The 17,668-nt window shown below is 37.0% G+C and overlaps 1 protein-coding gene across 2 annotated transcripts in view; it reads right to left on the minus strand.

Moving 5' to 3' along the window:
- Window positions 1-12: 12 nt before the first annotated feature.
- The window catches only part of UFSP2 (UFM1 specific peptidase 2), a 24,935-nt gene continuing 7,279 nt past the window's right edge, over window positions 13-17,668 (minus strand). For both annotated transcript variants that reach the window (XM_022570975.2, XM_089903654.1), the window contains 11 exons: window positions 16,747-16,825; window positions 13,872-14,055; window positions 13,724-13,790; window positions 11,330-11,487; window positions 10,750-10,942; window positions 9,294-9,440; window positions 6,700-6,864; window positions 6,365-6,489; window positions 5,096-5,172; window positions 4,060-4,184; window positions 13-179 (listed from right to left, as the gene is read on the minus strand). In XM_022570975.2, coding sequence (XP_022426683.1) covers window positions 93-179; window positions 4,060-4,184; window positions 5,096-5,172; window positions 6,365-6,489; window positions 6,700-6,864; window positions 9,294-9,440; window positions 10,750-10,942; window positions 11,330-11,487; window positions 13,724-13,790; window positions 13,872-14,055; window positions 16,747-16,810 — 1,392 coding nt within the window. In that variant the 5' untranslated portion in view covers window positions 16,811-16,825 and the 3' untranslated portion in view covers window positions 13-92. The remainder of the gene's footprint in view (window positions 180-4,059; window positions 4,185-5,095; window positions 5,173-6,364; window positions 6,490-6,699; window positions 6,865-9,293; window positions 9,441-10,749; window positions 10,943-11,329; window positions 11,488-13,723; window positions 13,791-13,871; window positions 14,056-16,746; window positions 16,826-17,668) is intronic.

Raw genomic sequence — 17,668 nt, forward strand, 5'->3', positions numbered from 1 at the left:
CTACACCCAGGATTCAATTTGAAATTAAATTTATTCTTTATCAACAAATTTATAAAGTACAACTTTACTACAGTCTTTGAGTCCAAGATATTTTAAATAGTATTTGGTCGCTGAGGAAGACATAAGTTATAGTAAGCATCGCTGTTCCAAAAGTCTGGACCCTTCCATCCACACCAGCCCTAGATTTGGGAGAAGGGAAAGGAAAACCTTTTACAAAGTTATAGGGCTACATGATTGAAACTGTAACATTTTACAATCCTGCTCTGTCAGCAGGGTCTTGGAATAAGGCTCTAAATACCTATATAATTCAAATATTTGAGTTCCTGTAAAGCATAGAAAAGTAGCTTATTTGGTTCCATTTCAGACAGAATTCTATGATATTTAATCATAGGAATCATTAAAAATGAAAAGCTTCATTATGGTACTGTTACTCAGTACCACATTTTATTGATTTCAAGATGCATAGTTTTATAATTCTGGCAGTCGATGGCATGTGATAGTTTAACTGGCATCTGTCCATAACAAGACTACAGACAGTGAAAAAGACTGAACTAGAAAGTGGGGAGCCACCAAATTGGCCACTGCCTTGATCCCGATTTCCCAGCAGTGGCATCTCAGCAGTGATACGTGGCAGTGAGAAATCTGAGATTGCCCTTGGAGTTGCATTCTATGCCCTTCGTTTTCCTCAGGCTGTAATCATGCCACTTTCCAATTTTATGTCAGTATTAATCCTTTTCCCCAGCAGAGAAAATTGCTTTCAAACAAAATCTCATTGTGAATATAGAAGTTTATCAAATTTCTTCTAAGGCCATTGATTTATCAATATTTTCTTAAAGACCCAGCTCACGACTTGTCTGTGTTACATCATTCTGAAATGAAATGCTTTGTTTGCAAATACTTGTGAGGAGACTAGTGAGGATTCAAAATGCCACCATGTGAGTGACAGGTAGTAGTTTTACCCCTTACCCTACCTAACTGGGAAGCTGCTGGGCATTCTTGCAGCGACCTGAAGTCAAAGGTCATAGTTCCTACAGGAGAAGATGGTGTGTTAGTCTGTTTTTCAGTGTGGAGGTGGGAGGGTTGAGTAGAGATGCTCTTTAGGCTTTTCTTTTTTTTTTCTTTTTTTAATAAATTTATTTTTGGCTGCATTGGGTCTTCGTTGCTGCACATGGGCTTTCTCTAGTTGTGGCGAGCAGGGGCTACTCTTCGTTGTGGTGAGCGGGCTTCTCATTGCGGTGGCTTCTCTTGTTGTGGAGCACGGGCTCTAGGCACACGGGCTTCAGTAGTTGTGGCTCGTGGGCTCTAGAGCACGGGCTCGGTAGTTGTGGTACACGGGCTTAGTTGCTCCACGGCATGTGGGATCCTCCCTGACCAGGGCTCGAACCCGTGTTCCCTGCATTGGCAGGCAGATTCTTAACTGCTGTGCCACCAGGGAAGCACTAGGTTTTTCATTTTTATTCTTCTGATTGCAGAAATAAAGATACATATAAAGTTCAAATGAGGTGAAAAGTAAAAATTAAAAAAAATCCTCCATCAGTCCTGCCCCCCCCTCCACAGGTAACCACCATTAAGTTTGGTTTATTATCATTGAGAACTGTTTCTTTACATAAACAAACTTTTTTTTATCATCTCATATTTTTCAGCCAAACTTTCTCTAATGAATTTCATGTCCTAAAATCTGTTTTCTTAATAATAAATAGAAACAAGGCTTATACTTTCTCTGTTTTAATCTTTCTGTGGTCTTTTCACACATGTGGGCCATCTCCAGGTAACCAGACTTAAATTGTTTCCCAGAGAGGTGGGTAGAGAGGGTACCCAAACCAGAAACTGGGGGAGTCAGTAGGGGAGCCAGACTTCTTTCCTTTGAGGTGACTGGCTTGGGAACTTCAAACAGGAAAGCTCCCCAAGTGGGTAAACAGAGGTCAGGCAGAGGTGCAAATGGCCCCCTGGCCCCTGCCATAGACTGAATGTGTCCAAGATTCATATGTTGAACCCTAATCCCCAATGTGATGGTATTTGGAGGTGACTGGGTTATGAGGGTAGAGCCCTCACGAATGGGATTAGTGCCCTCATTAAAAGAGGGCCCAGAGAGCTCCCTCATCCCTTCCACCATGTAAGGACAGTGAAAAAAACTACCATCTTTGAACTAGAAAGTGGGCCTCACCACCCACCAAATTGGCCAGCACTTTGATCCTGGATTCCCCAGCCTCCGGAACTGTGAGAAATAAATTTGTTGTTATAAGCCACCCAGTCTATGGTATTATTAGAGTAGCCGGGATGGACTAATAAGACAGTGCCTTAGATTCTTGAGTCACGTGAGAGTCAACAGCACTTCTACTGATGGCCCAGCCTTGGCCTCAAGGTTTCTTGCATGTGTGAAGAGAGCAAAGGGTTTTTGCTATTATAAAGTTCTACAGAAATATAACTAGCAAAGGAGGGCTTCCCTGGTGGTGCAGTGATTAAGAATCCGCCTGCCAAGGCAGGGGAAACAGGTTCGAGCCCTGGTCTGGGAAGATCCCACATGCCGCGGAACAACTAAGCCCGTGCGCCACAACTACTGAGCCCACGTGCCACAACTACTGAAGCCCGTGTGCCTAGAGCCCATGCTCCGCAACAAGAGAAGCCACTGCAATGAGAAGCCCGCCCACCGCAATGAAGAGTAGCCCCCGCTCGCTGCAAATACAGAAAGCCTGCGTGCAACAACGAAGACCCAAGGCAGCCAAAAATAAAATAATTTAAAAATAAAAAGATTATTGCTAATCACATAAAACAGACATCTCAAGTTAATGCTTTAAAAAAAAAAAAAAACTAGCAAAGCAGAGTGCAGTTCTCAGAGAAGGCAAGCAGGGACAATGCCTTACTCTATCTAATCGCATCAGAAAACCCTACCTAAATAATTCCATTTAGTCCAAAGTCCGTCAAGCCAGCCAAAAAGAAGTAATTTTCTTATCTGTATTATGCCTCTCATTAAAGTCCTAAGGCGTCTCACTGCCTTTAAGATAAAATCTGAATGCCTGGCTCCTCTGCCTGGCTCCCGGCACCCATCCCCGATTCACCTCCTGCCTGTCCCTCCAGCTATCAGCCACACCGCTTCACCAACTCTAATCATGTTAAAACTGCCACAGCTCCTGGAACATGCCCTGCTTTCCTTTCACTGTCTGTAAGTGATGCCTCTGCAGGAGCAGCCTTGTGAGCTCCAAGACCCAACGCAGCCAAAAAAAAAAAAAAAAAAGAGCAGAGAAACCTTTTTATGGGTACTAATGATATTGACTTAAGTGACAACATGACAAAAATGAAGGGTAGTGGATAGGATATATTCATTGGCTTATAGCTGGAAAGGCTATATGCATTCTTTGTAATTTTAATATATTTGGCAAAGAATTTAAAACTTATTTAAAACTCAGGTTAATTATGTCTTATAACACTTCCCTCCTAAAGATTTAGTACTGAGTTTCATGAAAATTTCGTACTAATTTCTCATGAAAACTCAGTACTAAGTCTGAATTAGTTGCCCATATATTAACTTAAATTTATACCTTCTTTAGCTGGTAGTTTAAGCATCAACAAATACTCTTGAATCTGTTTCAAATATAACTCCTTCACAGAATGAGATGAAGTTATATGTAAATAAATTAAAGGCAGTCAAGCCTCCATAATGTCCAGCATACTGCTTAACTAATCTCTGGTTAATTCTAAAATTATAAAGGTTATATACTCCACTCTATTTCAAGGCATTGATATATCTCACTATATTTATATTTATGTAAAGCTGTAAGTCTCCAGAGGAATATATTTATGAGTTTCGCATTCTATTAAGTTTAATAACTGAGAAAGTCTTGATAAATCTAAGCTAAATTTTGTCTTTCACAATTTGCTTTAGTTCCCCCTTGTCCTCTGTATCTAGAGAGACAGTTACTCATCACAGCCTTAGAATCCCTCCTTACAGTGAGGACCCCTGCCTTCAGTTCATAATCCATCTTTCTGTTAGCTGCCAGTTTTCTATCCTTTGGTTCTGGGTTCTTTGCCTTGTATCTAAATTTGTGTTAAACAGACACTTACCTTTTCTAAAATAACTTGTAGATCTTCAGCACCTGTATAATGCGGATCTAAAATCAGAAATTTTATCTGTCCTGTAATCTCATTCCATGCAACTCCTAGTATTGTGTGGGCCAAAACTCCTCCCCCTATTGAAGAGGAAATATGAAATGAGAGGGCATATATTAATCTCAACTTCCCATTCAATTTCAATTTAAAAAGATTATTTTGCCTATTAATTGATCTAACAGCATTAAAATCAACTGGCATACACCGTAAATGACACAATGTCAAATATACTCTGAAAAGATAAAATTACATCTTTAAGACAGAAAAGAAACAATTGTATCTATAATCATATTAGGTTTATATTTCACTGCAATATCCATGGAATTACCTAGACTGGATTTAAAAAGGGCCACAGAGGGTCTAAACTCCACCCAACGGAGTAACAATCACTGCTGTTGGTACCCCTCTCAGCAGCTGGGCAATGCTGCCGCTGCTCTGAGTACCTCCAATGGTGCTGCCCAGCTACTCTTTCAATATTTTCTGTATTTTGCTGAAATCTGCCTACCCGCATTTCTTACACACCAGTCTTACCTTGCCTTCTGTCATCACAGGACAAGTCTTATTTCTCACAGAATCGTGAATCTTTAGATTAGCTAATCCAATCCTCTTATTTTACAAATAAAGCCCGAGAGGTTAAGCAATTTGCATAATGTCACACAGCCAGCCAAGTTAGTGCTAGCCATGACTTACAATGCTCAGCTCAGTGACCACTGCCTCTTTCCCATTCTGCTCTCAACTCTTCAAGTATTTGAACACAGTTATCATTTCTCTTCTTAGCCTTTACTACTTCTGGTTATTATCTTTTTTGTAACTTTCCTCCTGGCCTTGGAAATTTTAAAATAATATCCAGAGGAAGTATGCATGATGTAAAAGCTAATTTTAATATGTTTAAAAATGACTGATTTTATATGCCATTACATATTTTTATTAACCATAAGTTTCACATACTCTCCACTCTACCAAAAGAACCCGAGATATCCAAACACCTTACCGATCATTACTGGCGTTCCTTCACTCTGGAAATGATTAACCAGTTCCCGTCCCTGAGAGGCTATTTCAGAACCTTGGCTAGAAAGAAACCATTTTCTATCAGATGAACTATTTCTAAGATAGTTGGGAATATATGAATAATGTTTTGCTGTGCCAAAACTCACTTTTTAATCACCATACACTTCACTACTTAATCTATCACTTATTTGTTAGCACTGATTTCCACAGCCAATCCAAACTGCAATTGTGAAATCAGAGGTATTAAAGTACTTGGACAATAAAAATAATAACACTATAGTTAGCAAGGTTGTTGTAATAGAAGATGTATTGAAAACATAAGCTCATAAATAAGGAGTAAGCTAGTGATGGTCATAGATATCAATCTTATATTAATATTTGCTCATATTTTAATACTAGAATTGTGATTAAAATATATTGGAAAAGATAAAATGAATGTATTATTTGGACACATTATTAATTTATTAAAATCTTAGGAAGAAAAAGAGTAGGAGATAAACAAAAAGGTCAGTCATAGATCAACATTTGATTTTTTCCTTTCAAGACGTCTCTGCCTTAAGCATTAAAAAATTAGACCTTCTGGGGACTTCCCTGGTGGTGCAGTGGTTAAGAATCTGCCTGTCAATGCACGGGACATGGGTTCGATCCCTAGTCTGGGAAGATCCCACATGCCACGGAGCAACTAAGCCTGTGCGCCACAACTACTGAGCCTGCGCTCCCTAGAGCCCGCGCACCGCAACTACTGAGCCCACATGCTGCAACTACTGAAGCCCGTGCGCCTAGAGCCCATGCTCCACAACAAGAGAAGCCACCGCAATGAGAAGCCCACGCACTGCAATGAAGAGTAGCCCCTGCTTACCACAACTAGAGAAAGCCCAAGCACAGCAATGAAGACCCAACACAGCCAAAAAATAAAATAAAAAACTAAATAAAAAGAAAAACAAAACAAAAAAACTAGACTTTCTGTAACTCTACTCAAAACTGATATATTTGCAAGTTTTCCTCTTCCAGACTAAGATTAGGCCTAGAGCATATAAGCAGATACCACAAAGTTCACTCATAAACTCAAACATCTTCTAAAATATAACAAAAAAAATTTAGGGCTAGAATAATGAGATTTATAAAGCAAGGAGGCAATGTGGAGGAAGAGAAAAGAGTGACAACAAATGTGGGGGGAAATGCGCTTTTTCTTTTAATAAAAATGACAAATTCTCTTTGAAATGATTTCTCAGATTTCTTAAAGTGTCCTTACCTGACAAAAAGTATTTTTGAAGTTATACCAATCAAATGGTTCAGTACCAGCTGCACCTCGATAGATCCAATCCACTGCCGTGATCCGACAAATGTTGCTGGTTTGTCCCCAGCATCAACTAGAGCCTTTGTGTATTTAAAAATACAAAAAGATCCATACACAAGACAGCTATTAAAAATTACGTTTAGGGCATTTTCCCTGATTACCAGTATTTATACTTTTTTTCTTCAAAACAGAAATAAGTCTGCACCATGAGGTAGGAATAATTATTAATGGTATATTAAGGGTTAATGAAACATCCAACTGATTACAATTCAAAATGGCATGTCCTGTACCTGCTGAATTTCTCTGTGTGTCGGAATGGATCTGTCTGTGTATCCCTGGTGTCTGAACCAAGAGCAGATAGTCTGCAGAGACCGATAAGCACAGCCCCAGCCATTGTCATCGATCCGATCCTGCATATAATGATGGTAACCATATATGCCCTGGACCACAGAAATCTATATAAAAAGAAGAAACATAGTAAAATATTAACTTAAGATAGATGTATATGTTATATTACACATACACATCCCGAGTCATTTTACTATTCTCGGAGCTAGACTGACTTTATTTAGTTCCTTATAAAAAATTTTTTAAAAAAGAGGAAATACTCCCCAACTCTTTCAATGAGCCAGTATACTACTGATACAAAAGTAAAGTAAGAACAGTATGAGAAAAGAAAATTATAAGACAATATCATTCATGAACACAGATGCAACAATCTTAATAAAATATTAGCAAACTAAATCCAGCAGAGAATAAAAAATAATAATCATAACCAAACTATCATGAATGCAAATCTAATATTGTTTGGAGATTTGCACTGGAAGTATTTAGGAGTAAATAGCATGATGCCTGTAATTTTCTTTGAAATGGCTCAAGGGGAAAAAAGGAGAAATGAAGCAAATATAGCAAATTGTTGACATTGTTGCATATATGTAACAAGAGACATGTACAGTAACATTCATAGCAGGGTTGTCTAAATAGCAAAACAACCTGGGAAAAAAAATGATACCAAGGTATACTATCCAGCAATAAAGAGAACTGAACTACAGTTACACACAATACCATGGATAAATCTTAGCTACATGATATTGAGTGAAAAAGCAAGTTGCAGAAGACTATACACAGAATGACACCATTTTGGTAAAACTCAAAATCAAGCAAGACTAAAAGCAACATTGTTGAGAGAATATATACATATATGGTGAAACTATTAAAAGAAAGTGAAGTGAATGATGAACCCAAAACTCAGTGTAATAGTTCCTCCTGGGTGTCGGGGAGGCAGAGGAGTGGATAGGAAGGAGAACACAGTCAGACTGGCCACGTCCTAGTTCTTAAATGGGGCAGGGAGCTCTCCAATATTGATTTCTTTACTGTGCTTTATAACTTACATGTATGTTACATGCACACATTAAGTATCATATAATAAATATTAAGAAATATATAAATGCTTCTTGCATTTTTGCAATACAGATAACCAACCCATTTCATTGTCAAAAAACAATCAGTATTTATTCAGTACCTTCTGAGTGTCCCGGCGCTTAGTAAAGAACTATTAGGAATGAAAAATGAATATATGATACAATACTTACCCTAGAAGAGTTCCAAATATAATCTGAGAGAGAAAACATTTATGTCATAATCTACGGGGAAACTATCAAGAGTTATGTTGCTTGTTAGAGACTCTAAGTTTTATATTTCCTATTCTATGATTCTATGACTGTGACAGAACAAGATTTTCAATCAGGAACAGGTCTCTCAAGATTTCCTCCCATATAAGCAAAATAAGTGAAATCATTCAATGTCACTGAAATGTTGGCTAAAGTCTCATTTGTATGCATGTAACGGTGAGTGCCCAGCCAGAGCTGTTCTATGCGAAGCTGGTCTGCCCATAGCTCTCGCAGGTGAAGCTGCTGTCCCAAGTGCATGCTGATGGCCAGAACCGGAAGCGGGCCCCTAACTGCCCTAGGGTCAACGTTGTATCACGTACTCATCTTTAATTCTTAAGATTTCCTTACAAAGCACCTGGAGGCTCAGCAGGTATTGAATAAATGCCATGACAAGATGGGCCAATCAAGTTTTCTCTTACGGGAATTTGAATTGAGAGGTGCAGAGTGAATCAGGCAGTAAGTGCAAGGAATGAAGCTGAAACAATGCATGCAATGAGCAGCTCTGAGGGAGAGTAGGAAAAGTTATGTCAGGCTGAAAAAATGAGGAAACAGAAGACGAGGCTAAGAAAAGGTAGAGTAAAGGGAAGGAACAGGCCAGTTAGGATCAAAAGCACCCCCAAAGAAAGCTGAGGAATGCCATCAAGGAGTGAGAGTACGCCTTGAGACCGAGGCCAGTCACAGCGCTGCCTTGTTCTAAGAGGGCCAGCTGTACGATTCCTATTCTTGGTTGCCCATGAGATCCTCTCTTACTAGCCTGCATGCATCCTTAGAGGAACCCTTCCCCCACACTCCTTTTCTGAGCTACCTTTAGTGAAAAGATCTACCCCTTACAACTAGGTATGTGCTGTACAGGAAACATGTAGTGCTTTATTAGCCTTTTCCTACAGTGTGAGTTGTGTAGAAATATGCCCTTAATTAGCATGATTTCTCAGGTTCAGAATGGAAATCAAATGGGACAAGCCTTTAAAGAAATTAAGGAATGGAATTTTAGTAAGGGAAATGTGCTACACACTATCTATTCCTAACCTTTTTAGACCACTGTGAATTACTGCTATCTTAAGCAATGATCATTAAAAGAAAAGGGTGGCAAAGTATGTTTTAGGGACGATGATACCCGTTATGAATTGATCCTTACAACTTCCACTGGGTACAGACAAAAAACAACTAATGACACTTATGATCAATTGACTCACATAAAGAATTACTAAACTCACCATACCAGTCTCTATGTTAGGTGGATTGAGATAAGTATGTGGATTTCTAATGTAACCATCTTTGTAAGGTTCATCTGGAAAGTGATAAGCATTAGACCTTTTGAAATAAGGTCTGTCATGAGGCAGATTGAAGAGATCGTGTAACTCCTAAATGAAATCAGAATCAAGAGGAAAGAAGAGAAAAAAAGTTAAATGATTTAGATTCCTAGTCAATAAATAAACTCAAACTAGATACAAAACAGAAAATTTACTATATATTGGTTATAAATGTTATCAAACTCACTTATGATTTAATTCACTAAGGTCAAAGAAAGTGAGATTTAAACTAAAACCAAAAATGATTTATTTTTGTTTATCTATGTATATGGATAGAAACTGGAAGGGAATGTAGGAAAATGATAATAATTCGTTAGAGTCAAGAGAACTGAGATTATTTAAAATTACTCACTATAACACACTCTGTTAAAATACATCCAGGCTAAAGACTGGTTTTGAAACAGCCTCATAAATGAGTAAATTATAATTAACAATGATATAATTATATCAAAATATTTTTTAAAAATCATGCTTAGAGTACTTAACAAATATAAGGGGTAGTGATTAAATTATAGAGATTGGTGGCATGAAACCAACCAATACGGCATCAGAATAAAAATACACATATATGTTTAAAAGGCAATATATCCCTGAATGTTAAAAACATGTTAATAGTTACTTTGAAAAGTCTGACATCTTCTTTTGCCATTTCCTATGTATTCTAGCAGTTTGAATGGGATCATTAGCGTATGTAACTGGTGCCTCTGCAAATCAATTCATCTGGCACTTACAGAGAGGTACAGAGGGTTACATTGTTATATCTCTTTTCAGGGACAGAAGAAACTGGGAAGATAGTCCCATGGTATAATTTGATGGATGCCAGGCAAGGCCACACATCAAAAATACGTACTCCCAAACCAGTCATTTTGCCAAGAAATCTCATTTCTTTGAATGCTGATCTTGTTTTCTTCAAGATGCCTCTAATAAAACCCAAATAACCCTGGGACGTGGGGGATGGAGTAATACTATAAATCCTAATTTCCCTTCTCAGACTCTAATGTTGTCTCTTTCACAAATCTGGAAGTAACGGAAGAGAAAAGGAATATATTAAGTAACCCTCAACAGCTGCTCCAGGCATGTAAGCATCTTTTCAGTTCTAAATTTCATTACAGAAAAATAAAATATGAACTACACTGAACATATGAAATTTAAATGTTACATATGGTTTAGCAAAGTATTTTTTTATTAATAATACTTTAAAAAGTTATAGAACAGAAGTTAAATAGGTGTAAAGCTAATAGTCTGCGTCCACACTTTAAAATTAAATCACAAAACAACGTCCATTTATTAGAAACACATAATTAAACACAAAATGAATGATAGCTGTATTTTTTTTTAAGAAAAAATGAATTGGTTTCACCTTTCTATAGGCCTGCAGCTGATCATCTGGAATTCCTGATGGATATGAAATTGTTACAAGATTTTTTTCCCCTGGTAATAAAAAGTGCAGTGGTTCAGGGACCACGATAGATGTTCCTTTCATGTATTTCAAAATGCATTTTTCCATATCAGTTAGTTGATTATGAATTGCATCAACTAGACGTTTACGAACTCTGAGGGGGGGAAATATACAAGTGCATTAACAGAAGTTATAGTAGTTTATGATACATGAAAGTGTCGAGTGACTATATTCCTAATGTATCCTCGATTGGACCAGGTTTATTAAAGGAAGTCTAGAAAATGCAAAGTTAAATGTTAAATAAACTAAATTTCCTCTGTGTAGATAAAGGGAAAACCCTACAGGTTTTGCATATTACTCTACTTCCTCCAATAAACATCTAATTACTAGATGACTCTTAGTTTAATAATAAACAAAGAGTAAATCATAGTAAAAACAACAACAACCCTGAATATGCCTATATGATAATTTAAAATGAGCTCTGATTACTTTGGGAGAGGGTCCTCATTTAAACGTGGCAGTAGTATTAGAAAATACCTACTTTCCCCACGTTTCTTCTGGAGCAACAGGTACAACTGCATCGACTGGTAAAGTCATATTAATATAGTGGTGTCCTCCGCCTTCTCTTTCAATGATGGGTGTTACAGCTGCCAGAGGGGTTGACATTTCCAGCATAAGATCTATATTTACTATCTGATGCTATAAAGATAAACAGTAAAAGTTAACTTGTAGAACATCGAACAATAATATAAAAGGTAAGTAAAAGGACTTTTTAAGGACCATATAAGCTATATTACAGTAAATTATTGAAAAGCACAAATCTTAGCTTAAAGAAAAAATCTTCCCTGCTTCAAAATAATCTGAGGAGAAGGGGAGAGTGAGTGGGAAGTAAAGGTGAAATCAGATTGATAACGTACTGGTAAACATTAAAGTTAGGTTCACCAGGCTTCATTTAACTATTTTCTCTACTTTTGTATACATTTAAAAATTTCAAAACAAAACAAATCAAATGAACAAGATCCAATAACCACACACTGAAGCAACTTTTAAACATATATTATGACTATATACCTGTGGTCTAAAGACATAAAAACTATAAAAAAATATTGAACTCTATTAGTAGGTTTGATTTTGATAGTGGTATGGGAAAACAATTCTGAAAATGATTTCTGTATATTAAACAAATTTAGCAAAATATTAAGAGTACTGGAAGCCAGGTTTCTCACTGGGAAAAGGTCAGGAATTGTGTGAGGCTGAAGTAGAACTGGAGGTATAATATGATTTACACAGATAAATATGGATGTATGTGTTATATATGTATAGTATGTATATATACATGCGTGTGTTCCTTGGGGAAATGGCTGATTCCTGAGCTAGAACAGGGCAAGTACAAGATGTGTCTGGAACATCCTGTGGAAGAAAGCAGCAAGTACTCAAAAATATGGTGTCAAGAGGACACTGGAGCCAGCATGAAGTTTCTATTGGCCAAATCTTAGAAAATGTGAGCATCAAAATAACTAAGGACAGTAACAGTAACAGATAACTCTTTGCATAAAATAGGAATCCATGCTTCCATGCAGTTAATAAACAAACAGGGAAATGGAAAATCTCCCCCTCACAGTATAATGTCATCTAATCAGTGTAAAAGGAAACGACAGACTTAGAAAAATCACTATTTTGCAACCATCAGATTAATGCTAGATTCTGGCAAAAATTATCAATTGATGTTAGAAGTGATGGGTGAAAACTTGATGAGGAACAGGATATATATATAAACTCAAGGTATCTTCCCACAAAATACTTACTAATTTTAAGGGCAAAAAATAGTACCCTCACCGTGGAGAACACTGGCAGATACCACATTAAATGATCAAAGTTAACATCACTAATACAAGAACAAACTGAGCATATGCTTCTTTCATATGACATGCTGAGAAGGACACACATTACCTCTGTGGTATTCCTACCAACAATGACCACATGAATCTATCACCAGGAAGCCTAAAACAAACCCAAACCCAAACTGAGGAACATCCTACAAAAGAACTGACCTGTATCCCTCAAAATGTCAAGCTCCAACGACTGGTAATTCTCAAATCCTTATCCACAGCCCACAGTTTTTTTGTACACACTCCACATTTATAAATCTAACAGCTCATGTGGACTCCTCACTGCTGTCTAAAACATAATGTGACCGAAACTGACTTCATGTCTTCCCCATCTTCCATCTTTACCCAAGCAAGAAGCTGGTCATCCCACATCCAATTAGTTTCCAGATATAACCTATTCAATCCCCTAAATAGTTCTTGTATCCATTCCCTCCTCTTTATTACCGGAGCTACGTTTTGGTTTGGCTTCTCCTGAGTGGTCCCTGCCCACATCTCCAACCTCACATCCACTCTATTTTCCTTACTAGTCTGGAAAAACACTAAAGGTATACTAACTTTGTACAACTTCCTGCCTTGAAGCAGCAGCTCCATTTTTCATCTCCAATATCTGGCAAAGTTTGTGGCACGTGGCAGGTACTCAATAGTACTGGTTCAAAAATCAACAGAACCAAAACAGTGTGAAGAAAAGAAAATCATTTATTATTTACTACCTCATATAGCATAATGTGTCACTGTCATGTTTCAGAATGACCCCTTTTTATTTGTTTTAAAATAATTTGTAAACGGACTCAAGCTGTTTTATTTCTGTGGGAGCAAACAAGGCATCCAAAAAAACCCATTTAAGATATATATTATAATGGGACAAAAGTTTAGATATGTACACCAGAGATACAACCTCTGGCAAGACATTTAATTTTTCTGGACCTGAATAATCTGATCTGTAAAAAAAATAAGAAAGCTGGGTTAAGTAATTTCTAAGATCTCACTCAACTCCAAATTCAAGGATTGAACATTTTTATCACTAAGAAGACAGGTGATTTGCTTACCATGTCTGACAACTTTCTGTCTTTCTTCCTCATGAATTTTCGTTTTGTATCTTCTTCCTGTTCAAATCTAAATTTTTAACACACAAAGATGTTTACCGTACGAAATGACATTGTGAAAACACTTCTAGCCATCTTCAAGCATACTCACTGAATAAAGCGCATTATGTTCTTACAGGTGGAACTATCAGTCAGTTCTCCTGGAATGGTGTTCATGTCACTGTTAGGCCATATGTACACTGAACTGCGGCAGATTCGGAACACAAGTGCATTTGAAGAAAGCTTGGTTGACAGGTCACTCAACATATGTTTTAGTGCTTTCTTGACAAAAATTTCTAAATTAAAAGAACATAAATAGAATAAGAAAAATTGTAAACTTTTCAACATGAATGCTTCCAAGCACACAAAAGTACAGCACAGTAAAACTGACCCCCAAATATCCATTCCCTATATTCAATACTATAAAAACATTTTTTTTGCCTTTTTTTAAAAAAAATTGACATAAAATTCATAGACCATAAAATTCACTGTTTCATGTGTACATTTCAGTTGCTTTTAGTATACGACAAGGTGTAAAATCATCACTATTTAATTCCAGAACATTTCATCACCCCCAAAGAAACCCTGGCCTGACCAGAGGTCATTCCCCATTCTCCCGTGGCAAATCACTAACCTACTTTTGGTCTCTATAGGTCTGCCTATTCTGGACACTTCATAGAAATGGAATCACACATTACGTGGCCTTTTGTGTCTGGCTTCTTTCACTCGGCCTAATACTTTCAAGATTCATCCATATTGTGAACTCATCCATAGCATGAATTAGCACTTCACTCTTTTTATGGCTGAATAATACTCCATTGTATGAGCAAAACATGTTTTGTTCATCCATTCATAAGCTGATACACATTTGGGTTGTTTCTACTTTTTGGTTATCGTGAATAATGCTGTTATGAACATTTGTGCACAAGTTATTGTGTGGACATACGTTTTTAATTCTCCTAGGTGATCACCTAGGAAGAATTGCTGGGTCATACGGTAACTGTCTTTTTGAGGAACTGCCAAACTGTTTTCCAAAGAAACTGCACCATTTTATATTCCCATCAGCAATGTATAAGGATTCCAATTACTCTCAAAATACCTTAGTACTTATAGCAATAAAACTACTGAATGAAATTTAAATTTCTTTATAGTTCCATTCTTCCTTGGACTATATCCCACTAAGACTGTACAAAGTACTGTGCTGTGAAGTCACAGTTTTTTTCTCTGTGTGCTATGTCACCAACCTGATATTTGTCTGACTTCATTTTCAGGGATTTCCTTTTTACTTTATAGAATTTTTTTAATATGAAAAACATTTTCATGATTCCAAAGTCAAAACTATAAAATAGATATATCTGAAGAAGACAATATTTAAATACTTGTCCTAGCTTTATACTCCTAAATCCTAAACCTAGTTAACCTTGTGATTAAAATACTTATTTAACTATCACACTGATATCTTCATAAATAAATACCTTGAGATTGTGGTAGAGAAAAGATTACTTGTAACAAGTCAGATTAAAAGATATCCTGATATGTTTCAGAAAGCCAAATTTAAAGATTTTTAGCTGCACTACAAAAGACAAACATAATTCCTGGATTACCTTCTGTTTATCCCTGAAGGACCATGAGGTAAAGTACCTAAATAATTGTGATGTCTTTAAGTTAAGCACCTTCTTCCCCTCAATTTCCTCATTAATGATTCCCTTCATTGAGTGTTTCAAAGAGTTTGATACAGGAGGAGGAATACTATCAAGTCAGAAGAAAAGCTCAAATACATTAATCACTAGGTAAAAAGTATCTGTAGTCCTTATTTACATTTGAAATTACATCATTATATCTGGTGACTAATATATTAGTTATACTTTGTGATAAGTTCATAGCAAAATATACCTTCAATTTATTAAGTTGTAAAATGTAAGGCTTTATCCATACAAGTAACGTATTAAGGAACAACAATACTGATAAGATAGGCCTAAAAGTGAGTTTTAGTCCTTGCAAAATGATTCTTATCTTGATGGCACATTAGAGGGTCACCTAAAAAGCTTACTGATGCCCGAGTCTCTGTCCTTAGAGACTTTAATTGGTCTGGAAGTGGGGATTCGAATGTGGACCAAGATTGAGAACAATTGTCTAATATGAAGGGATGGGTCAGAAAGAACATTCAGCTTTCACTCCCTCTTTCCAAAGGGCCAGTAAATAATCGTCAGCTGGTATCTCCTTCAAGGAACTCTGACACTGCTTATTCCTTATCTTTCTGAATTTCTTTGTGGCTCCTGACACCACTGATCACGCTTTTCTTGAGTGATTTCATTTAGTATCAAGGTATTAACTAGCATCCTTGAGAGATATTAAGTTCTCTTCTCTCCAGTTCTGACCACTCCCCCCTAAGTTTCAGGCTCAAATGACCAAATGCCCGTTGGGAGCTGGCACTTGGCTTACTGTGGCATCGCAAATGAAACACATCTCAAACACAGCTCTTCATCTTCTTCCTCTGTTATTCGTTGCCTCAGTTCGTGGCAGTAGTCAGAAACAGGAAGACATCCTAGAATTTGGTTTATACAAACACTGCTGATTTTTCTCCCATAGAGCTTGCCTACCATTCCTAAACAACATGACATTCAAGAGGGTGGGCTCTTGAGACTCAGGGTTATGTACAGTTGTAAGTCTACAACGTACAAGTCTGGGTGCCTCTTTATATTGTGCTCATGGGGGATATTTATATTTACCATGACAATTTTCTTTGAGAGGGCAGTAAAGTTTCTTAAGTAAGGGGACACCTTTTCCTAGTGTGCACAGAGAGCCCCATGGGCTAGAGGTGGTGAGGAACAGTGTCTAAGTTTAAATCCAATTTATATCACTTAACTATATGACCTTAGACAGTTTATTCATCCTATCTCTCAGTTTCATGTGCAAAATGGTAAGAATCTCACTATATTTCATAATCAACTTTATAATAAAAAAGCAGAGTATTTGGGCAGACCTACCATTAGGAGTAGCTAGCTGAAAAGCTAGATCAAGGCCACCTCTCATTCTGAAGAGTATATCCATAGTCTCTGAAATAACCTAAGACAAATGAAACCAAAATTTCATTGTAAAACAAAAACTCATCCTCATATAAATTAGAATCAAACTGAATTTAGGTTTAGGCATTAATTAACCTTGATTTTTCAAGCTATTTCATGAGTTAATTCCTTGTTTTATGGAGAAAAACAAAACACCCTAAATTCTAAATTAGAGGTTCTCAACCTTTGTTCCACATTGAAATCACCTGAGAAGTTTAAAATACTGATTCCTGGGCTACACCCCTCGAGATTCTGATTAATTGGTCTGGGGAGGGTCTAGGCACAAGGATATTTAAAACGTCCTCCATGTGAATGAGTCTAATGGGAAAAGGCTGAGGACCACAGCTCTAAGAAAGTATTTCTAAATTACAGTTTTAATAAATACAGGGTTTAACAATGACATGAAAAGATCAATGGAAAATAACTAGTTTAAGAATGGGACAAAAACACTGACCCTATTATGATAAGAATTGATGGTCAAGACAATGAGAGGAAACTAATATATCACTGACAGTGGGAGTAGAAACTCTTAGAATTCTTCATAGGGTGATATGGCAATAAGAATCAAAAGCCTTATATTCACGAGCAGAAGCAAGAAGAACTACAGTCCTGCAGCCTGTGGAACAAAAACCACATTCACAGAAAGATAGACAAGATGAAAAAGCAGAGGGCTATGTACCAGATGAACGAACAAGATACAACCCCAGAAAAAGAACTAAATGAAGTGGAGATAGGGAACCTTCCAGAAAAAGAATTCAGAATAATGATAGTGAAGATGATCCAGGACCTTGGAAAAAGAATGGAGGCAAAGATCGAGAAGATGCAAGAAATGTTTAACAAAGAC

This window comes from Delphinapterus leucas, chromosome 21 (assembly GCF_059928025.1).
Source record: "Delphinapterus leucas isolate spDelLeu-1000000601 "Yukka" chromosome 21, BTC_Dleu_Yukka2, whole genome shotgun sequence".
Taxonomy (NCBI): Eukaryota; Metazoa; Chordata; class Mammalia; order Artiodactyla; family Monodontidae; genus Delphinapterus; species Delphinapterus leucas.